Source organism: Podarcis gaigeae (assembly GCF_964106915.1).
Source record: "Podarcis gaigeae genome assembly, chromosome: 7".
Taxonomy (NCBI): domain Eukaryota; kingdom Metazoa; phylum Chordata; class Lepidosauria; order Squamata; family Lacertidae; genus Podarcis; species Podarcis gaigeae.
The window spans coordinates 33,775,329-33,799,399 of NC_139683.1; the positions used below are offsets into that span (position 1 = coordinate 33,775,329).

At 39.1% G+C, this 24,071-nt stretch overlaps 1 protein-coding gene across 25 annotated transcripts in view; it reads left to right on the plus strand.

Moving 5' to 3' along the window:
* NCOA2 (nuclear receptor coactivator 2) overlaps positions 1-24,071 on the plus strand; it is a 126,987-nt gene that overhangs the window by 87,217 nt on the left and 15,699 nt on the right. For 15 of the 25 annotated variants that reach the window (XM_083747537.1, XM_083747543.1, XM_083747532.1 and 12 more), the window contains 10 exons: positions 2,090-2,193; positions 2,828-3,005; positions 4,178-4,366; positions 6,096-6,197; positions 6,286-6,426; positions 11,108-11,255; positions 14,981-16,244; positions 20,413-20,623; positions 22,254-22,460; positions 23,531-23,749. In XM_083747537.1, the coding sequence (XP_083603663.1) occupies positions 2,090-2,193; positions 2,828-3,005; positions 4,178-4,366; positions 6,096-6,197; positions 6,286-6,426; positions 11,108-11,255; positions 14,981-16,244; positions 20,413-20,623; positions 22,254-22,460; positions 23,531-23,749 (2,763 nt within the window). The remainder of the gene's footprint in view (positions 1-2,089; positions 2,194-2,827; positions 3,006-4,177; positions 4,367-6,095; positions 6,198-6,285; positions 6,427-11,107; positions 11,256-14,980; positions 16,245-20,412; positions 20,624-22,253; positions 22,461-23,530; positions 23,750-24,071) is intronic. The other 10 variants (XM_083747546.1, XM_083747555.1, XM_083747533.1 and 7 more) reach the window with 1 other exon arrangement.

The window sequence follows — 24,071 nt, forward strand, 5'->3', positions numbered from 1 at the left end:
GCGCTGTACATAGCAACGCCGCACATGTGCCGTACATAGCAGTTTGCCGCCCCGGGTGTCATGACGCCTTCGTTCTCCCCTGAGTTGAGTTTCTGATTAAATTAGTGGCATACTGGAGAAACAGTGAACATCTTTCTCTTCCACCTTCACTGATGTTCTTGTTCCGTCCACACTATAGAAATGGCTAGGTATTCTGTGGTGCAGTAACAAAGGATTGTGCTATATGCTGTTCTGCTCTCTTTGATGTAGGTTTTCATAATTCAAACATAATCTACTTAGTGAAATATTCTAAAGGTATATTGTGTGGTATAGCATAGTTTCATAATGAACATTGCATTTCCTAAGCAACAGTTGTTATACAAGTGTGAGCTGAGCTACATATGTGATTCAGTAATTATCATCAGTGTGGGACTTCTGGTTGTCCACAGATGTAGGAAGTGTAAAACAGTCTTAATAAGCTTTGATTTGTCAGTTATTCTTAAAATGGTGTGTGGGATCTCACATCTATTTTAAGCAGCTGTAGTTTGCTTTTCATAGAAAGAACTTGTTTTTAAACTCCTTTATTTAGGTCTTATCAAAATAGCAATGAAAACAGCCTTTTAGAATTTCAGTATTACAAGATGCTTTAGTATTTACCACTTCATCTTGTTCTGTTCACATAAATCAAAATAGCAAATATAGAATTTATGCATCCCAACCAACTTCCCATGAGATTTCTGCATGGGATGGATTTGCTTCTTTTGACGTCATTTCTCCTGGGTCTGGTAAAATCAGGCCGAGAGGGGATGGCTGTTAGGGCCAGTAAGACCACTCTTTCAGAAATCCTTTCTGGTCTCAGAAGATCTGAGCAGCTATAGGTGAGTTTCTATTGTTCCTTGCCTGGGCAAATCACCTTCTCACATATGAACCTTTCCTTCTCAGTTACAGTTTCTTCAACTGTCAAGGCTCCTGTGAATGGCTAATGTAGAATATTGTCTTTTTGGTGGTGATACAAAGCAGTGGAAAATTCTCCCTGGGGAGTTTCATTCTGCTGCCTTGCTTCTGAATTTTGGACTATTTCTTAAAGTGGTTCTCTTTTCTGCTCATCGAGTATTTTATCATTGTTTTAATGAGTTATTTGTTTTTTAACAGTAAACTAGTAATCTGCCTGGTAGACGCTGGGCCAAAAAACTAATATTTTAAGAAAGATACACCAGTCTTTCATCTAGCAAATTACAAGTATTAATGTATTCAATAGACTACAATTCAGATCTCTCTTCAGAATTTCATTTAAAATGTAATGGTTCAGGAACTATGCTCCATGGCGATTCATAAATAAATGACAATGTTTGCTTGCAAGAATGTTGGCTTTAAACATGAGCAAAGTCTATTTTTTTCAGTACTATTATTGTAGGAAAGATGTGCAAAGATAGTAACTGCAGTTGTATGTTGGTTGGTTGACATCTGTCCTGGGAGGTAATGCAAGAGTGCGCCCACCTTCAAGGTGAATTCAAACCATTGGAGAGTTACAGCGCCTGCTGTGGCTGTAGAGACTGATATGGGAGAGACCAGTTTTGTTGCCGCTGGGGCAGATGAAGGCATCTGGTTGTGCTGATGCAAGCATACCATGGCATTTCTTCTTTATGTGCTCCGCACAGCAGTCATTGTACGTGAAGGTCCTATAATTTAGTTCCATACCCAATAGGCATGTTGAGTTTTTCCTGGTCCTTGTTACATGTCTCAGAACAAACAAACAAAAAACCTAACACAAATAACTGGTTTTAAATCCTGGATACGAGTGAATATCTGTGAAATTATGCTTGGTTAACATCCATGCCACCATAACCCTTACCTATGATGAAGCCTTCTGGAAAGATTTGTATGTGGGAAGGGATGTCCTTGAGGGACAGAACACAAACCTGCAGCTTATTTCTGATATCCTTTTCCATGGTTAAAGAATTGGAACTGTTGCATTTGAACAGGTCTGACAGTTGTGACTTGCTATTCCTCTTTGCTATAATTAGTGGCAAGTATAATCTTCTTAAGCAGCTCTGCTATGTTATTCAGTTCATAGTGTGACTGTGTCGTCCACCCTCCTTTTTATGTGCAGAAAAGGCAGCGGCAGCCAATGAAGATGAAGTGCAGAAAGCTGATGTATCATCAACAGGTCAGAGCGTCATTGACAAGGATGCACTTGGACCAATGATGCTTGAGGTGAAGTGTTATGAAGTTTTTTTAACCTTTAGAATGAACAGCTATTCTGACGAGATTTGGCTAAATGAAAACAAAACACATTTCAACTCCACGTAAGATTGTCAAACAAAGATTGTGCACAAAGCCTTTTTGACCGTTCATTGCCACTTTTATGATGCATTGTTGGAGCAATCTGCTTTCTAAGAGTAAATGCATGTTGTTCCTCCACCATTTTATATTAGAGAGTAAAGCTAAAGAAAGCAGGCATAGTCCATGTTTTTGCTGTCTTTTATACTGTATAATATTAAATAAAAGGAAAGTTCTGAGTTATTCCTAGGCATTTCCGCTCAGTCATGCTTGCATCAGTATAGCAGGTGTTGCTAAGCAACACAACCGCATTTTTTCTATGAAAACTTCATATTGATTTTCAGATATATTCTAATGAGGCTGAACTACTTTCTCACCTCCCCACCCCCAGTCAAGAGAGAAACTAAAGATAGTATGCTACTTGAAGGCTTAACAGGATAGTTAACAAATGAAGTCTATTTTCCTCTCTGCAATGATTCAGAGTTAAGGAAGATGATAATAGCTTAGCTTTTATCTTGGTGCAGATTCTCAACAGTGAACTAAAATGTGTTGTTTTCTAACCTTTCAGGCCCTCGATGGGTTCTTCTTCGTAGTGAACCTGGAAGGTAATGTGGTGTTTGTATCGGAGAATGTGACACAGTACTTGAGGTACAACCAAGAAGAGCTGATGAACACAAGTGTGTACAGCATCCTGCATGTAGGGGACCACAATGAATTTGTCAGAAACCTGCTGCCAAAATCTTTAGGTACAGTTCTCCATCAACCTATAAATTTTAGTGGTTCCCTTCTCTTTGCCATAAGCTAGTGTTTAAGTTTGATGTAACATAATATCCTAATGTGTACATTACCTCTATTCCGTTCTGAGATGTTTCCCCCTCTTCTATTCTGGCCTCTAAATCATCTTCTCAAATGACATTGTAATTTATTACTTTTGTCTTGGACTTTATGCATCACTTCATGTAATAACTGACAGCTGCATCATTCATCTCGCTATAAGCCAACTAGCTCACAGGCCACAAATCCCACCACCTGAGGTTTTCTGTGACTACTCTAGCCCCTCATTCATAATTTTTATTTAATTTGACAAAAATATGAGTGTTTTTATGAGTCCCCTGCTATGATTCCATGATGCCAAAATGTTTTTGTGGGGCTCCTCAATTTTTTTTTACATATTAAGAACTTAAAAAAATAATAATTCTCCCACTGATACCCCATTGTAATGCCAAAAGGTTTTGTGTGCCCCAAGTTCCTAAAACGTCCTTTGCCACACAGCCTCAGAGGGTTGACCATGGGTTACTGTAACCGTTGGCCTAAAAAAGGTTAGCCATCCCTGCTATGACCTCAGTAGTCAAGATTTCTCATGCTATTTTTCCTTTTTTAAATCTTAGTGAAGGTGGGTGCAGATTATGTCTAGAATCAACTTTCTTATTATAGAAGGTTGAAAGGCTGTAGGAATAAGTATTTTTATTTTTGTGTCCAAAGGTGGTTGTGGGGTTTCCAGCTCCAAAATTTTATTTTTTTTACAGCTATTAACATAACAAATCCTGACATTCCACTTTCTCCCACTTGCTTTCGGAAAGCTGCTTCAACTGTTTTTCTCTCTCCCTACGGTGAGATAATCTTGACATGTGGAAAACACATGCACTGGCACTTTTGAAGTATGGAGTGAGTGTTTGTTTATTATGTGGCAAGTACATAGGTCAAGAAGTGTATGCTGTGCAACAAAAACATTTGAAGGAGCTCAATAAGTCATCAGCCTTGTTAGTTTATCCCCCTTGTTGGTTATTATTAAAACTGTTTACAGGATTTTCACCCCTCCTCTTCCCAAGAACTAGATCACCTTTAATATATTAATGATGGTCAAACAGAATATCTTGCCCAGTACCTAGTCATTCTGTATTATATTTATTTTTCTTAGTGAATGGAGGACCTTGGTCTGGTGAAGCTCCTAGACGCAACAGCCATACCTTTAACTGCCGAATGTTGGTAAAACCTTTAACTGATTCTGAAGAAGAAGGCCATGATAACCAGGAAGCACATCAGAAATATGAAACTATGCAGTGCTTTGCTGTTTCTCAACCAAAGTCCATCAAAGAAGAAGGTGAAGGTAATCAGAACATATTTTATGAGATTGTTTTATGTTCAGTCTTTCCTTTAACCCTCCCTGATTGAGGCATCTTTAACCTAAATTAATGGTACTTACATTGTTGTCTTTGTCTCTGTGACAGGCACTCATTGTTTAGGTGGAAATGTGTATTTTTTCTGACCCTTTGCAAAGTATCTAATTAACAAGTACAGTAGATGAGCCTTCTTTTTTTGGAACTACATAAACACTGGCAGCATTATGTGTAGATATGCATACATATAGTTTGCTTCTTGCATATCATAAGCATATTTTGGAAGTTAATGCATCTAAACCATTTTGGTGTGACCTTAAACAGGGTCCTACTCTTTTCACTGGCACTCCCTCCAAAATAGGTGTGCATAGAAATTAGGGGAGAAATTGTGGTGGGATTTGCTGCGGTGAATAAAGCATAAGCAGAACTGGCCCACTGGTTTTTTTCCCCTTTGGAAATACTGCACTTCCCCTTCTTTTAGTTTCCCGAAATTACGGTTTTACTGTCTACTAAATTGCTTATTCTTTTCTTTTGGCTTATCTTAAAATATGAGATGTACTTTTGAGGTACTGCAGCTTTGAAATGTTTCAAGTTTATAAATATTCCCAAAGTGTCTTCACACATGGCATGTGTTTTGAATGAAATATTTAAACTGCCGCATTCCAGATGTATGCAGTACCCAGGTGAGAGAGAAAATAAATGCAGCTGCTTATTTTTTATAATGGTCTTTCCAACACACTGAAACTAATCTACACTTTAATGTTATTGTGGTTGGAGTATGAGTGACCCAAGTCAGACTGCTTTCACTATCAGCCAAGAACTGGAGTGGCTTTAACTGGTGTGTAGACCATTTTCTGCTTTTCTCTGATCTACTCAGACATCCATTTGGCTCTTGGGCAGCTGCCAGGCAAGGACCCCTTAGGTTTTAATGCTTTGGGGTTGTTCAGGGAGTGCTTGAGAGCTGCTTGTTAGACATCTATACATTTGGCATTGTAGGTGTTTTAAAATTTCCTGTTTGTAATTCATGGAAGTAATAGAAGGGAGCAGGAGCACTAGCTATCAAATGTATGACAGCAGTTATTGTGGTGTGGTTATTACTCATCTTTTGGTTGGGAGTTTTGGGGATTGAATTGGGGATGTCTGAATGTGAGGCTGTTTATATGACGCTAAGCATGAATAAGATGGCATGAGAGGAAGGACAAAAGATTTGGGAGGCACTTTTTCTTATTTGGAGAAGTCCGGCGGGGGGAGGAATTTCTGGGATCCTCGTGTGATGCTATCATGTTTCGAAGTGATAGAATGTTGGATCTAAGGAACCAGTTTGGTTATTGCTATGCCCTATGAGCTTGAGAGGAGATTTGGATTGCCATCCTTATGGATGTGGAGTACGGGAGAAGGAATGGGTGGTGTGAGATAAGAGGTGTCACAAAAAGGGTTAGAGTAAGTTTTTTAGCACTTAGGTTTTGTCTCCCACATACATTTAGGTCTTCGTTGTTGTATTTTGAATGTAATGTAGCAAGCAGAGTGAGCAGATTGAAAATCCATTTACGTATTCTTAAGGGGTCTGTCGGATGCAGGTACAATAAGGAAATAATCAGTTCTGCATGTCATATTTTTATCTTTGTTGTTTTAGTGTAAGTTTAAAAAAAAAATTATATGGTCTAGCATAGATTTAGCAAACCTTCTCCTCCAATTAAAAATAATTTTGTCCCATTTAAGATCTTCAGTCTTGTTTGATTTGTGTGGCAAGAAGAGTTCCAATGAAGGAAAGGCCACTTCTGCCCTCATCAGAGACATTTAGCACTCGTCAAGATCTGCAAGGTACCGTGAAAGTGCAAGTCAAATCTTATTTTATTAAAACAACAAAAAACAGGTGTAGGTTTCTAATAACAACCTTATATACCTTCAGGCAAGATAACTTCACTTGACACTAGTACCATGCGAGCAGCTATGAAACCTGGCTGGGAAGATGTGGTGAGAAGGTGCATCCAGAGATTCTATGCACAGCATGAAGGAGATATGTCTTTTGCCAAGAGACATCATCAGGAGGGTAAGGATCCATTGTTTCTTCAAGAATGTTTACAACAGAAAAAGAGCACAAACCTTTGGCAAGTCATGATCCAGAAATCATACAGCAGCTCCAATACAATGCAGACATGGAGTGCTAAGAAGTGCAAAGCCTTCCCCATTAGGTGCAATATCAGAAACTGCTTCATGTGTCGGTAGAACTGTCTACATTTTTTATATATATATTTTATCTGAACATTTATATCTCAGTTGTCCATGATAAATTATACTCTAGATGGAATACAAATAAAAATCTAAATCAGCAATTAAAATCAATATTTCAGTGGATGGAGAAGTCTGTCCTAGGTATATTGAAAACCCCATGAGCTGTAGATTGGCCTGCTTGATTCTTTTCATAATACATCTAAGCACTGTTATTGATGAAAACACTTTAAATAGATGAAAATACTTTAAATAGAATAGACAACTGAGGAAGAAGGGAATGTGATCAAACGGAATCTGACTGACCCAAATATGAATCTAGAGAGCTTATGTAAATTTTGAACCACCAAATGATGTATCTTTCCCGTCAATGTCTTTTTACTCCTGAGGAATTACTTGGATTAGGCGACGGCACAATTTGGACAAGAGAGCTGTTTTGCGCAATACATTTAATAAGAAAGTACTTTGTGTGTCACGCAGTGACTAATGAAATGGCATGTGACACTTTCCCCGGAGATGTTTGAAAAATGCAAATGTATTAATTTATCCTAATTAAAGGTTCTAGTAAAGCGGGGTGAGAAACCTTTTTCAGTTCAAGGTTGCATTCCCTTTTGTCCAACTCTCTGAGGACTGCATGTCAGTGATAGGCTGGGCCATAACAAGTGTGGAAATGCACAAACTGGTCATGGCCACCCTCACCCAAAAAAGAAAGCAGTCAGGGTTGAACAAAGCCTTTTTACATTTGGTCTTTTCCCACCCAAGCTGCAGTTTCCACAAAGATTTTGCTGGTTCCCCAACTCTCCCGTAAGTCTTTCCCCTCCTCTGATGGGTTATTTTAATGTTCTGTGCTTCCATAGTGGTCTTTTAAAACAGTTTGGTTCATTCATTGTGCTACTTCTATTATCATCTGGGGTAAAATGTGATAAGTGCTAAAGAAGGCACAAATTATATAGAAAAGAAAGAAAGAAATGGTGCCATGCTGATTTAAAGTGTAGTAAGGACTGGATCTTCAGTCCTCAAGAAATCCATCTTGAAAGCACCACTCATTTCTGAAAGGCTGCACTAAAAGAAAGTGTCAAGAATTAAGTCATTAGTTAGTTCACGTGTCTTCTGTGGAGAATAGGGTTAAATTCAACATTAAGGCCTGAAAACATGAGATGGCCTGGTGAATGCTCTTGAGCATCTTCTTTCCTGAAGTTGCCCTTTCCTGTGCTGGCCAACCAGCAATGCAAAAATTCAAAAGACCTTTAGAATCTCCACTTGCCACACCATGAGGGGCTGCTTGCTGGGGAGAAAAGATGAAAGCCCTGTCTATATGCTGGATTGTGACTTAAAGTTTGGAGGAACATTTAATTATTTTCTTCCATCTTATTAGAACCTCTTCTGCTCCAGTAGGCCGCATACTCTTAAGAAGCTAATTTAGCATACATGTTGCAGCTTTGTCATCACTTTAGAAGGATGTATCGCTCTACCTCTTAATGTGGTGTGGACATCAAATTGCTTTGAGCTCCAGTGCTGTGAACTGTCAACCCATCGGGTTTATACCCATATTCTGTTGAACCAACAGATGAAGCTTTCGGACAGTCATTATGACTCTAGCTTTGTATGTTGGGAAGATGGCATGCACTAACCCTGGGTCAGTGCCAGAAAACACTTTGATATGCCTTCTGAAATTGTCTAAGTGAAGAGTGTCAAGCAGAGTCCTGAGAATCACATTGAGTATTTTCCCCCTTGGTTTTAACAAGAACCTACTTTCATTCATACATAGGGCAGGTAACATGCTTTTCTGTACACCCCAAATTCAATGCAAAATGTCTTGCTAATTCCATGATGCACAAAACTAAATCAAAATGCTTTATTTTGTTTTACTGCATTGGTTTAAACTGCCCAGAGCGTATGTATCTCTCCTTCTTCATTTGGCAAGCTATAACTTTAATTGGAAGCAATTTGTCACATGACATTTTTTTTTAAAAAAAAAAATCTAAACAAAATCTGTAGCTGTGGATTTGAATACACACACCCAGTTTTAAAAATGGATTAACTTCAGCGTTTTTAACATCAGAGTTGTTGACAAGGGAGTGTTGGAATTTCCTGCTCTGAACTAAAAGCACTGCTGCCGCTGAGAGTTCTGCCCAAAGGTTAGACTGAAACAATGACATACCTTCAGTGTGAAATTTTACTTTACAGTATGCCACAGTTAACAGGCTTTGTTTTTCTTTGCATTCCTACTCTACATAAACTCTTCTGGCTGTTTAACTTGTGTTTCCTGTTTTCCTGTGCCAAAATAATAATTTAAAATGTAGTAGCACGATAGAAAACTTTGAGGCAGGAACAGGGGAAAATCTTATCATACCAGTGTTACAAGACTGGGAGAGGGGAAAAATTTGTCTAGCATTGTCAGAGTCTGAATGTTACTTGATCTACTACGTGATTGACACAGAGATGTCAAAGATAAATATTTTAAACCTTAACTTTTGTTTTTCAGCATTATGTGTTCAAAATGTGGAGATGGTTAAGGGAGAGGCATAAATATAATTTCATAGGATAGGCATAAACACAAGTATGAAGGAGTTTTCAGCCAGTTCAGGAAAATCAAGAATTGAAACTAGTTTATCAGGTTTCACAGTGAAGAAAACATTAAAATAAACCAGCTGGTAACTCATTGTTTTCATTTAAAGATGTTGCAAAATTGAAATTCCAGATCTGGAAAAGCACATTTTCTTTGCAACTTAAAAGTGTCTTGTGTCAGTGTTCAAATCCTGAAAGACAGATTTAGGGGAGGTATGTGCAAGGAAAATCCCATTTTTGTTGAACTAAGTAAAATTATTTAATAAAATTATATGTATAGACTCATGAAAGTAAAAAGGTTTGGCACTAGGCAATATTTCTTCTTCAAAAGACTTGGATGATAGAAATTTACAGGAGAGCATATGGGGCCAGAGTCTGTGGGACTAGGGCATGGGTAGGCAAACTAAGGCCTGGGGGCCGGATCTGGCCCAATCGCCTTCTAAATACGGCCCATGGATAGTCTGGGAATCAGCGAGTTTTTACATGAGTAGAATATGTGCTTTTATTTAAGATGCGTCTCTGGGTTATTTGTGGGGCATAGGAATTTGTTTTTTTCTCTCTCCCCCCCCCCCAATATAGTCCGGCCCCCCACAAGGTCTGAGGGACAGTAGACCGGCCCCCTGCTGAAAAAGTTTGCTCACCCCTAGACTAGGCCTACCTTTTTTTCAGTTGGAATTCCAATCCTATTCCATTTCACACAAAATTTATGCCAAAGACTTGGAATTTCCCCCCCAGAAATACACGTTACCCAAAGAATGCATCTGCATATTGGTTGCATTAGGTGAGCACCACCTTAGTAAACTCAATTTTGTTGAGGATCACCTGTGATCTCCCACAGGGCAAGAAAGGGGCACTGCTAAGCTCTCAGCACAAAGTAAGCTTGCTACCAAATCTCTTTTGTCAGTTTACTTGATAAGCTTGCCAAAATGAAAGCAAGGAAGACGTCATTCAAGTAGATTACCTGTCTATTGTAATAAATGACTTTTTGTCAGAATTAGGCAATTGGTTGAGCATTTTTGTTCCAGATTTTAGCAATTGTAAATGATGTTTCTAGAAACCATGATGTTCTGTGATTTCCTCATGTTGGAATGTGAAATGAACATTTTCCATTAAAGTAGGTTTGCCGAGCTGCAGAACATATTATAAACTATATAATATATATTATGTCGATATTCCTCCCTTTACTTAAATAGGCTGTGTTTTCTACTGAGAGCATTTGGGGGACAGATGTAGGAGGCTGGCCCCAGGTTTTGCTCCAGGTTACCTCACTGCCACGCTGCTCATTTTTCTGCCATCTCCAGCTAATTGCAGGAAGGCCTGATTAAGTTGTAGACAAACTATTCTCCCCTTCCTTGTCATGTCATGGCTCAAGCTGGCATATGTTCAGGGAGAATTTTCCATCCCTTGGGATGCTAGTCCGTATATTGTATCGTTCTAAGGTATGCTCCTGGTTAACAAATTTATCCCAGTCAGTGTACTTTGCTAGTTTGTCTAAAGCAGAATGGGTTGGAATGCTTTGTAATAATTATCTGGAGACATGTCAGGAAGCTAGCTGCGACTAGCTTTGTCCCTGGCAAGTTAATTTCAGTTGTGAGTCACTGTCTCCTCTGGTTGGAACAGGTGGAAATCATTCTTATTTTAGATTATTCTCCATGAAGAGAAAATTCGCAGGTAAGTGCACTGTTTTTGCAATGCTGGCACTGTCTCTAACTCACTCTTTCAGTTAATACTTTACTTCAGTTGCACTTTGGTCTTAATCTGCAAAACATTAGCTTTTCCTTTAACACAGCCTTGCTGATTTTGCAAAAGAAAATGCAGATTTTTTCCCCCTAGCTTTCTAAAGAAGGCAATGAAAACAGAGTCCACATTTTCATGCGGATTATCCTGCAGCCTGGATTTCTTACCACTTTTTTCTTGTTTCTCCTTGTTTACAGTGCTGAGGCAGGGACTAGCTTTCAGTCCTGTTTATCGATTTTCCTTGTCTGACGGCAACATAGTTGCTGCCCAAACGAAGAGCAAGCTCATCCGTTCTCAGACTACTGGTGAACCTCAGCTTGTAATATCCTTGCATATGCTTCACAGGTAATTTACACAATTTTTGCTGCCTTGAAAAATCTTCAACCTCACATCCTAAGAACAGCTGCAGCAAGAGTACATAATTTATCATGCATTATTGCAGTAGCCCCCTTTAGCTATATTGGGTGTAGCATGACAGTAAAATAAAGTATAGTTTTGATTTTAATGGTTTCTGTTTTGTAAAGAAAACATCCTAGTCCACTTGTTTGTAAGTAAATACCAATTATTTAAATAGTGCTTCCAACCAACCACATGAATTTGGGACTTCAGTTGAAGATACAGATTGGTGTTTAACAGCAGTTTTATCACTGTTTTATCGCATCTGCTTTGACCACACTTAATTTTAATGTTCCACATAAGATAAAATCGTAATACTTCATGTAGTACATTTGGTATGTTGAGCCCCTCACTTTGTGTACAGGCATGGAAATCCTTGCAGGACCGGTTGCATTCTCAACTCAGGCTCATTCTGGGGTTTGAAGGGTTTCGCTATTGGGAAATCTGAACAGTTTTCTTGTATGCACTAATGATATTGTTTTGTAAGAAACTTTATAAGCACTTAAGAGAACTGTTTGGACAACACATCTTTGCATGTAAATATTCACCATTGTTCCAGTTCAACATCTCCTTCACTCTTCCAAGAGAGATCATTATGGGACAAAAAAAATGAAGAATGTCGACAAAGGGAAATGACGGTTTTTTCTCCAGAATCTGCAGTTCCTATTCATTAAATATGAAAAGTTCAGTGCTTGGTTATGAGAAGCAATTGCATATTTGTGTCCGACTCAATTATGAACTATGCATAAGTTTTAATAAGAATTATCTTTCGTTGTTGTTTATCTGTTAGCTGCTGAACATTGTACAAAAAAAGACTTTACTGACTTTGACTATACCCTCTGAACATTGCTGTTTAAACAATTCAGAACTTTTTGTTGGAATTAAGGGGACCTTTTTATATTTTGAAGGTGGCTGATAAGGCAGCAAGCTAAATAAAAACTGCTAGGCTACAGGGCGCATACTAACAAGAAAGTTAAGTTTTCTAGCTTATAAGACAGTCTGAGAAACAGTAGATTAACATGAACCTTTGGGAGTTTTGTGCATTTTTAAACAAAGTTTCCCCTTTCATTTTAGTCATCTCATGCTAACAAGAATTGACTGGACAGTTTCTCTTCCTCCTCAACTTTTCTTTCTAGTTCTCATGCCACTAGCAGGGCAAAGTTTAAATGTTTCAGCTGTAGAACTTTCAGCGCAAACCCTGCAAAGGAATGTTTAAACCAGTGCCAAAACTCTATTAAATATAGTTTGTTCATAAAGCACTTTTCCTTCAGTGTTCTTTCAGTAATTTAGCAAACTTATAATTTTTAAGAAACTTTTTTGGGGGGGCATTGATAGCTCCCGTTTTTAAGTCTGGAGAGAGGAACTGACTACAGATGTTATTCAGTGTAAATTTATAACAGAACAAAAACCTTATGTGCAAAAGAAAATCTGCAAAGAAAACTTAACTTGGATAGTCTTCAAAGAGATTTCATGCACATATCTTCGCTCAAGAAATGTATTTTCAAACAGCAATATCTTGTTCCTGAAAAATGTGATTCTTCCCTAGATAGTGCTACTGTGTAGAATGTGGTTTACCTGTATGCTGTTGCTCTCAGCATGGGGAAGTGATGAGAGAAGCAGTGCAAGGAAGCTATTTTGCTTCCTTAGATGCTCATGTAGGGAATTCAATCCATGAAAGAGTGGGAAGAAAACTTACCCTGAGATTTTAAGCAGGGTACTTCTCCAGGTTCCTATGGTAGGCTCCCCTGCATGAGATTTAAGGCATCCCCAAATAGCACTTGCTCGGTTTCTCATACCTGCACGCACTGAAAAGCCCAAATGGTAGAAGATATGGGGACATGTCTCTCTGTTTTTTATAAACTGTTTAGAGATATGCTGCTACACAGAGGAGATTTAATCTGCAGTCTCCACACAGCTGCCATCACTGCTTGTCCAGTGGTTTCCTAAAGTAGTGGGTGGAGATCTTTCCCCAAAGCTTCCCTGCTAATTGCCTTATATCTCTCTTCTCCACTGCCGCAGCCACTAGAATAGTCAGAGTTCCCTACTTCACAGAATATTTGGATTGGAAGATTTGTGCTACCAATGCTCATGCTGCAGTGTACATTTAACAACCTTTTGTTTTTAAACAAATAGTTTTGGGCTGGTAATACAGTTTTCTCCCCCTCTTCTCACTCCAAGTCATTTATTGAATACATATGGAATAATGTGCTGTTTACATGTGCGATTATTCTACAAGGGATAATATTTGGTTGGAGCACACTTTAGTCATCTGGAAAAACCTCCTCCTCTTCCCCCCATCTCTGTCCTTCTTGCACATTCTTTAGCTTGCATGTACCCACAAAATCTTTCTCTAACTATGCTGATCTCATTCTGAACTTGTTTGCTGTACTGTAGTTTTTTTGGCTTCCATACTTAAAGCAGTGTTGTAATTTTTTTTGGCTGTACTTTGAGATGACTTTTAAAACTTGCTTTTTACTGTAACTCTTGTTGGCAAATGGGGCAGCAGTTTCAAGGCTGTAAAAGGCCTGTTCGTTTACTTTCAGATTGTCAACAAATGCCTATCCTCTTTCTGCTTTCTTTTTTCAGAAGTGGATTTGTCTGATTCTCTCTTATATAATCAAAATAGTGAAAACTATTTGCTATCAGAACAAACTTGTAGATATGTAATTGGAGCTTTCTCTCTTATGTGATATTAAGATATCTGTTAAGACAGAAATGAACCCAAGAGCCATGGAATCCATTTCCAGCTGTTAACTCATTTGGGTTCCTTGCCAAAATGAATATATTTCCACAGTCAGAGCTGACTCAGTCGATGGTTTGTTGAGACGATGGTTCTGTTGTTAGGTGAAGCAAGGGTTGCCTGGATAGCTCTGTGCAGTGCTTAGCCTCAATATTTCATGAGAGCAGAGCTCAGATGTTGCTTCAGCAGCAGGGCTCTTCAGATTGAGCCTTAAATAGGAGCTGCAGCTATTTCTCTGTTGCTGAGAAGAAACTTCATTTAAAGGAGCCCAGGCTGCTTTAGCAGTTGATTTCTCTGAAGAGCAGAGAAGGCTGTGGTTGCTGGAGGTGTTTTGAGGTGGAGTTCTCAGAGGGATGCTGGCACCAAGGATTCTTCCTGTAGAAGCACTTCCAGTTGGTTAGGTGCTTCTGAATCCACAAGCTCATCCTCTGAAAAAGGCTCAGGTCATGACAGTTACCACTATATCCTGTTGAGTGTTTTTGCATGGAGGAGGGGGCCAGCATTCTTAACTGGAGGGGCTTATAACTCAGTCCTGTGCAGGTTTGTGGCTACCGAGTCTCTAGTTGCATCCACTATAGGTCTCCACATTACCTCAGGGCCTTAGAGTCTGGCTCCCTCATGCAGTGGATCTCAGCAATGGATACCAGCAACCTCCAGCAAATTGTCTTTGTTCATCTGTAAAATAGAAAAAGCAATGATCTTTGTCAAAAAGGTAATTGCTTCTGTTTGTTTCTTTTCTCTTTCTTTCATTATGAACAAGATAAAGAAATGTTAGTAGAGGCCCCAGGCTTAAGAATACATCAAGATGAAACAAATGCTATGTCCATCTTTGCCTTTGGGATTGTCAAATCTTTATTTTATCAATTGTGTCTTTTATTAATCATATTTAAAATGTAAATTTTAATAATGTTTTTGTTCTTTTTTACTGTTTCAGGGAACAGAATGTTTGTGGAATGAACCAGGATTTACCTGGACAAGCAATGGGAAAGCCATTGAACCCAATTAGCTCCAGCAGTCCTGCCCATCAGGCCATGTGCAGTGGGAATCCAGGTCAGGATATGACCATCAGTAGCAATATGAATTTTGCCATAAATGGCCCGAAGGAACAAATGGGCATGCCAGCAAGCAGGTTTGGTGGTTCAGGCGGGATGAACCATGTGTCAAGTATACAAGCATCCACTCCTCAGGGTAGTAACTATGCACTAAAAATGAATAGTCCCTCTCAAAACAGCCCTGGCATGACACCAGGTCAGCCAAACTCTATGCTATCCCCACGGCACCGTATGAGTCCGGGAGTGGCAGGCAGTCCTCGGATCCCACCCAGTCAGTTTTCCCCTGCAGGAAGCTTGCATTCACCTGTTGGGGTTTGCAGCAGCACAGGAAATAGCCATAGTTATACCAACAGTTCCCTCAATGCACTTCAGGCTCTCAGCGAGGGGCATGGAGTCTCTCTGGGTTCATCCTTGGCTTCACCTGACGTAAAAATGGGTAATTTGCAAAATTCCCCTGTAAGTATGAATCCTCCTCAGCTAAGCAAAATGGGAAGCCTGGACTCTAAAGATGGCTTTGGACTTCATGGGGAGCAATCAGAAGGTACAGCTGGACAAGCTGAGAGTGTCTGCCATTCAGGAGAACTGAAAGAAAGTAATGATGGCATGCCCCAGGTTGTTGGTGAGAGGCCTGATGGACAGAACAGACTTCATGATGGCAAAAGCCAGACAAAGCTCTTACAGCTGCTGACCACCAAATCTGATCAGATGGAGCCTTCACCTTTGTCTAACGCTATGGGAGATGCTAACAAGGACTCCGCGGGAGGTTTATCTGGTTCTGGTTCAACACATGGAACCTCGCTCAAGGAGAAGCATAAAATTTTGCACAGGCTCTTGCAGGACAGTAGTTCTCCTGTAGACTTAGCCAAGCTCACAGCAGAGGCCACAGGGAAAGAACCGAGCCAGGAGACCAGTAGCACAGCTCCTGGTTCAGAGGTGACTACAAAACAGGAACCGGTGAGTCCCAAGAAGAAAGAAAATGCACTACTTCGCTACTTGCTAGATAAAGATGATACTAAAGATATTGGTTTACCGGACATTACCCCCAAGCTGGAACGGTCGGACAGTAAGACAGACCCTTCCAGTAGCACAAAGCCAGTAACTATAAAGACAGAAAAAGAAGAGATGCGCTTTGAGCCGAATGAACAGGTAAGAGACTCTTTTTTGTTGTTGTTCATTCAGGAAATTTGTCGTGGAAATGATCCTTGCTCATTTGCGTCAATGTCTTCCCTTTATACAGGGTTGTGGGTTGTTTTTTTGTTTTGTTTTGGCTAGGGTGGTTGATTATGTTTGTGATTGGAGGCAGTTGCCTTGCTTGTATTGCCAAGACCTGGCTGGCTGAAAGGTCCAATCTAGACCTTGCCAATCTAGACCTTGCAGTGTGGTTCTTGGTAGAACATCAACTGGGTGTTAGGGAGGAAATGTAGGCGTGAAGAAGCAACAATTTTTAGAGAAAGCCGGCGACATTCAGTGCCTGACATCGACTTTCTGTGAGGAGGGTGCCGAAAGGGAACTTCAGAGGTAGTAGGATGCAACGCTAGTACATTGAGCTGTTTGAAAAAAGCATTCCACAGAAGAAGGACGAAATGGTTCATTGTGCAAACTGCACAAAAGTGTCCTAAAATCACATAGATACTTCTGTGCAAAAAAAAAGCACACAGCAAAAACTCACTCTAGAGTGAGAAAGTGAAAGAATCATAGCTGGTGCAGGATAAACTTACAGGAAGTATAATCTAAATATAGATCAAAGCTTAACCCATTTGTTGTAATGATAGAACAGAGAATATTATAAATTGTTCCGCTGTCCTCTTGAGTCTTCTTCTCATCCTTTTCTCCTTTCTAGAACAAAAGTGGTAATGTTTTTGCAATACCTACTGGATAGAATTGTTTATGTTTTACTTTTGAAGTGATATCTGTTTAAAATAATGGCTAATTGGTATGTATAGTTTTTATTGTAAATATGGCGTGGTCATAGTAGAGTAAATATTTTATGAGGAGGAATTTGATGGAAAAAAGAATAACATTTTTCTTTCTAGTGTAACTTTTTCTGAACAGGAAATACTTTGAAGCATGTTAAAACACCAAAAATAGCATTATTCCAGGTAGCTTATTTAAATAGTCATCTTCCCTGCATACAGATTTGAGTATTTCAGAATTTTTTTCTATCAAACTCATTTCTAAACAACTCCACCCCTTTTTAATGTTTCTGAGTTTTATTACAGCTAGTTACTAGATTTTGGTCAAACATATATTCTAAAAGTACTTGTAAGTGGATTTTCATGCTTAAATATCTTCTAAAAACAACAAAGCTTTAAATACAAATGATAGTTCCAAAGAAATCATGAGAAAAACTTTTGGATAAACATGACTCTTTAAATCAAGCTTTTTCCTCCTTCCCTCACCTAAGCTATGGAAGGACAAAAGGCAGGTGGCAAGGATATTAGTTGGGGAATTCAATTTATGCTGCATGGAATAGGCAAAAGCAGCTGGAAGGAGCAGAAGGGTAGACCCAGTTTACTGGTGCTGATATCATTTCCCCCCTCAGTTTAAATATGGACGTTGAACCCTAACTCACATTCACCCTTGAAAAGCACAGAACACATGAAGTCCCTGCCAAATTTCAACCACACATTCAACTATATATAGGAATGGTCTTATATTGAAATGGTGGCTTTGGAAGCATTCACATTTGAGTTTGCTACATGGAAAACTGCAGAGAAGCAGATAGAGTGCTGGGGCAAATTTAAGTGTTGAATGCTTCTGGCATGTCTTATAGTTTAAATTTTTAAATTTTTTATTAAATATGTCCCCCAACCTACAAGTCATGCGCCAGCAGATGTCTCTTAGAATGGTGACTACACTGTGCTGTCCCCCTAAATACAATTACAGAATAAGGAGATGGAGGTGGTAGTCTAGATGGTCTGTACTCATTGAAAGATCAGGCAGCTTCTCGTTTATACAGTACAATTTTAGCCCAGGGTTCAGCTCTAAATCCTACCTTGAATGTCCTGGAGCTGATGCTCAAATCATGGGAGGAAAGATTAGGGGCCTTAGTGAAATCTAACAGCCCCAGACCTTAAATTGCCTAATTTTAGCCAAATCATACCTCCCTAAGCCTTCAATAAAAAAGTATCTGGAAGATGGGAACCCAAAGTAATGGGGCCTGAAAATGGCTGCCCTGGATCTAATCCTTCACATAACATTTAACCAGACTGTATGTAGCATGTGGTTAATTGCCTTTGTTCCCCATCATTATCTGCTACTTGGAGTGGTGGTGGTGGTGATGGTGGTGAAATGCTGAGAAACACATGAGTTTGCCCATATATTGTAGAAGTGTTAGGGGACAACACAGGACTGCTGTATTTTGGTAGCACTTCCAGACAGAGTGTTTCATCTAGTACTCCTCAATATTATTCAGGGAGGTGAAATCCCTAGGCGTCAGTGAGTTGTCTAGAATGAGCATGATTCATCTACCCAGTCCCATAAGGACAAGCCCTGCACATTTGGGAGAACCCCCCAGAACAGTGTGCGGGAGAAGAGAGGAGAGATTGTTCTGTCCAGCAAGCCGCAATGCTTGCGCCGATGGGATGGATGTTCACTATAGCATGATGTTGAATTTCACCCAGTCATTCCAGAGTCTGAGTCACTAGGGCAAAGAATGGTAGGTGGGATTCAGTCACTGCAAGTGCAAAGTGATGCACATTAGTTAGGAGAAATATGCATATATTTACAGATAGACAGACAGTTGTCCAAAATAGTTGAAGTTGCTTCTGTATATGCCTGTTGTATATTGAAATACTTATTTTTCAAGTAAATACTTGCATAAAACTTTTTAAAACATTGATACATCTTTTGTTAATTTTGTATAGTAACATATACATAATTTATTTATTATTATTTATTAAATTTCTATACCGCCCTTTATCAGGGTCGTTCACAACATAAAATATACAAAATAAATGGTAAAAGTACAAATGATAAGGAACTGAACAAGAAAAGTTCATATAAAATACATAGTACTATCAAAGTGAGCACTCATTAAATATAATTAATGATGTAATAAGTTCTGACCTGCAGTGTATAAGTATCTTGATTGAAAAAAGGAAATTTTAGCAATCTTTAACATTTTGCATTTTTTGTCAGTCTGTTTAATTAAAAAATTAGCTTACAATTAACTCAACACTTGGGCTTTAGCATTTTTTTGTCTAATGTTCTATTATAGTAAATGAGTCTCAGTTACTAACAAAGTTAGGCATGGCATTTATTTGTGAATTTTGTGTGTGTATTCTATAGTTGTCATGTTACATAGAAAGATCTTAGTGCTGCAAAGACTGAAATTGTATTTGTGGAGGGTGGGGATACACTCTTCATTTTGCAAGGCAGTGCTCCATGTACCATTTTAAGATAAATTCCCACAACTATCCAGAGGCAGTATGGAAGATTATAGAATAATCTGGAGTAGTTAACATGTTGCCAGTTTGTTGGATTGTTGCCTGTTCATTCTGTAGAGAGGATTTTATGGCTGTTCCATGTACAAAAATATTTGCATTCATTATAAGCTTTTTTGAGTTGTTCGTTCACCTGGTCAGCTTTAATTTTCTTAAGAATTTTTGAGTCAATTAAACTTTCCTCACCCCATAAGATTTTTTGCATCCTGCGGCATGTACATTGGTAAATTTCCCTGATTCTCAAACCAGTAACTTCCTGTAAATTGGGAAATTTTACATTCCGTCAAACTAAGATTCCGGCTGTGTAGGCGATTTCTCACTACATGGAGATAACCTGTGTATGTTTTTAAACTATGCTGTACTTTTCTGCCACCAATGAAAAGCCTATGCAAGATGTAAAGCATTTTTAGCCATGTGGAAGTAACTGCTCTATAGAACGTTTTTTAGCCCTGTCATAAACGAGCAGAATTACAATAGTGGCAGAATGCTGATTTTTGCTGAACAAAGATTCTTTGTTTCGTCCATGGAAAGCTACAGCCCTTGGAGATATCTCTTTGCCAATTCATGGTTGGGCTCTGGGGAAAGAATATTAGCAATTTGCTTTAAGGAGAGAACTTTAATTGGTCTGCTTTGTGCTAACAGAAAGCACAGTGGTGGGGAAGCTTGAGGCCTTTGGGTGCAGACACACAGTCAGCCTTTTCTATATGTCAGACTAGACCACACTAGATTTTGCTTTGTTAGGAGTAAATATCAGACAACCCAATTGATAGAAGATACAAGTGCTCATATTCTTATCTTGTACTTTGACTGCCAGAGAGCTTGTCCAAACTATGAAAAATGAATGTTTTCTTGTTTCTGTTTCATCAAAGCCTGCCAGCGAGCTAGATAATTTGGAGGAGATTCTAGATGATCTGCAGAATAGCCAGTTGTCGCAGCTTTTCCCAGATACCCGACCAGGTACTTCAGCAGGATCAGTTGACAAACAAGCCATCATCAATGACCTCATGCAGATCACAGGTGAAAACAGCCCCGGCACACCTGTTGGAGCCCAGAAACCCCAAATGCGGATTTCTCAAAGCAGTGAGTCTGAGTTGTTGCTGGACTGAAATTGTTGTGATAAGAAAAATGTAGGCTTTGCAACAGTGCCTCTGGGTCTTTCAGATTGTCTGCGCCTTTAAAAAAACCTGCAGTAATCAAACAGCACCACCTGCTGTTCTAATCCATAGGATCAACATTTTGAAATGGATGTAGCATCTCCTGAAATCATGATATCGCACTGCTTAAGAAGTCTAAGTCACTATCGATTTAAAATATGTACTTCTTGCTGAGAATTTTTTTACTTTATTTCTATCATTAATGCATGAATTACCATGAAATATTAGTAAAGGAATTGATGTTTTACAGTAAAATAGACGTACTTCACAAAACCATGAGGTCACTAGGGAAGTGCACACCTGTGATCATGGTTTTCACAGAGAGCACTTGATAGTTGAAAGTAAAAGCTGTTCAGAGTCCTTCCTATGAGCAAAGTATGATGGGATGCATATAGGAGATACTCCCCACCCCCAGACTTGAAATGAAGCCTCTCAAAATCTGTGTGACTTATCACCTGAGTCAGGTGTGGGGAACCACTGGTCCTCCAGATGTTGCTGAACTACAGCTCCCATCAGCCCTACATGCATGACCTATGAGCAGGGGTGATGGGAGCCATAGTTCAGCCATAACTAGAAGTCCAAAGGTCTCCCAAACCGACTTAGATGAATGAAAAAGTCAGCACCAGACAGTTTGGGCTGCTTCTTGCTTCACTTAACAGGCAAGTGTTGCTGTGATGAGAACCTTTACTCAGAAGTTTTTCATAGTGTGAGCTATTAGGACTTTTAACTGCCCACCCAGCTTTCCAAATCACCGACTGTTCTCATGTTTCAACATAATGTGTGTGTGTTTTTCTGTTTCTGAACCACACAACCCCATCTGCATCTCCAGGTTTACTCACGGAGGATTCCCCCCCTCCAGTACACCTGCTACAACAGATCTGTGCATAGAAACCTACATCTGCCTGTAAATCACTGTTCCTAGTTGAATCCAAGCAAGTGAATGTGCTTTCAGCTATAAAAAATAGGGAATGGGAGGACATGTGCTTCAAATGAATTTAATTGAATTACTTTTTTTAAAAAAAAAGCAGTAGTTTTAAATGAAGTGAGTAAATTACAAGGTTAATATCCTCTTAGGCAAAGTTTTGTGCGTGAAAACCAATTTCTAAAAATAAGCAGGTCCCAAAAAGTTGCAGGGAAATCTTTCTTAAAATACTTTGTTTAAATATTTACCTTTCAGCTAGCCACAGATGCCTCCAATATATAGGTGTTGATATATTTCAGTAAAATAGTGTGTTAAGCAGAAGTATTCTTCATTTATTTTTTAAATTGAATATTGCCCTGTGTAAATATCCACATATGCAAAAAGAGTAATATATCTTTTGAAAGTGTGTGGGGGGGAATATATATTTCTAACCATGACATTCTTGGGTTAATCTCTCAGAAATAAGGCAAAATATTATGAGCCGTTCATAAGCCTCTTCACTCTTCTACATTGGTGTGTGTTTCTGCAAGTTGCTTTTTGAAATATTATATATACAATATTTCACCTCAATTTTAAAATAAAAAATAAAAATAAATTATACTTCCAGTCTCTCAACTATTTTTCATCTTTTCAGCTTTTACCAATGCAAGGCAAGCTCAGTTGGGAAGGATGTTACCAAACCAGAATTTACAACTTGACATCGCATTGCAAAACCCACCAGGTGCTGGAGCTTTCCCACCCATAAGAAACAACAGTCCATATTCAGTCATACCTCAGCCCGGAATGATGGGCAGTCAAGGAATGATGGGAAATCAAGGAAATCTTGGGAACAGTAGCCCAGGTAACTTAAATACTCCCTTTTTGTGTGATGTTTCACATGGACTGGAATCTGCAGCATCACTGGACTCCCAGCAATGGCATTATTGTCACTTCCTAGAGAGGGGAGGCTAGTGTTATGCGACTGCACCACAGCAGGAGCATTGGATTGCCACAGGACTCACCTCCTCACCCCCTCTCCCTCCCAGTAAGAGGCAGCGATACTACTGCTGGGAGGCCAGAAGCTTGCCATGCCCCTTCTCACCAGTCCATCTTGAGAACTTTATTATTGGCTTGATTAGAGCAAAAGGTTTGTACTTCTTGTGGGAAGCAGGATCATCCAAATGCATAAAACCATTCCTTGGATGGATAGATTTCTACAGAAAAGAGCAGGAATAGTGATTGCACCTGGCTCTGATACCACTCACCCCATCAGTAAATGAAATTTGGGACTGCTACAGTCATTGAGAGTTGGGGATTGAGAACCCAGTCCTGTGCATATTTGTTTGGAAGAAAGTCTTACTGAGTTCAGAAGGATTTGTTCCATGTAAATTGTACATAGGATTCCTTTCTTAAAATGCAATCCTGTTTACTTGGAAACAAGTTCCATTTCCTTCTATGAGATTAAACCAGTATTTTTCTCCAAAGGATGTGAAAGTCCTTTATGTCTCATAGATTTGTTTTTATTATAGAGATCTCTGAAACATAATGTCTGCCATTTGATTTATCATTAAAGAACCGTATTGGGATGGTTCTTTAATGATTATTGGGAATAGTTTTGAAAGAGCATATTATTTTGCCATCATAAACGGTTCATGCAAATTACAGTTGTGTCAATACAAGGACCTGTTACATGGAATCAGATAATGGGTGTGTCTACTCTTATCAGACTTAGCTCAGGTCAAAAATTTAACCTACAGAGTTGCCATAATCAAAAGACTGTGTTGGAGAGGAGGAGGTTTGGAGGAAGGCATTGCATTTGAAATGCTATCTGATTTAGTATGCTAATTTCTAAAATAGTTTCCAAAGAACAATCAAAACTTAGTTTAGTACATCTCTCAATACTTGATTTAACCTTTTCTGTGTTTATTTTAGTAGGGATGATGAGTAGCAATGCTCCTCGGCCTACCATGCCATCAGGAGATTGGGGAACCCAAGGTGCTGCTGTCAGGGTGACCTGTGCTCCAACAACGAGTGCCATGAACAGGCCAATCCAAGGAGGCATGATACGTAACCCAACATCCAGCCTACCCATGAGACCTAATAGTCAACCTGGTCCAAGGCAGATGCTTCAATCTCAAGTCATGAATATGGGTAAGCTGGAGCGTGGTCGTAGTCTGTTCTGCTTTTAATAGGTTTTGCATGATGACATCGTTAAGGACCACAGTAGCTAAGTGTAATTAGATGCTGTTTAGGAATTGGGAACTTGAGAATACCTTGTGCTATTACTATTTTTAAAAATATACTTCTGTAAACACAGTGGAAGATATTTATATTTCCTTTCGGGGTTGTAGAGTTGTATGTTATCTGAACTGCAATGTTGGGCTCCATCAAGCACAATGTTCACAGGCAAAAGGAGATCCCTTAAGGGTTTAAAGTGTAAATAGTGTTTTAAGAAAAAGATGGTATGCATGGT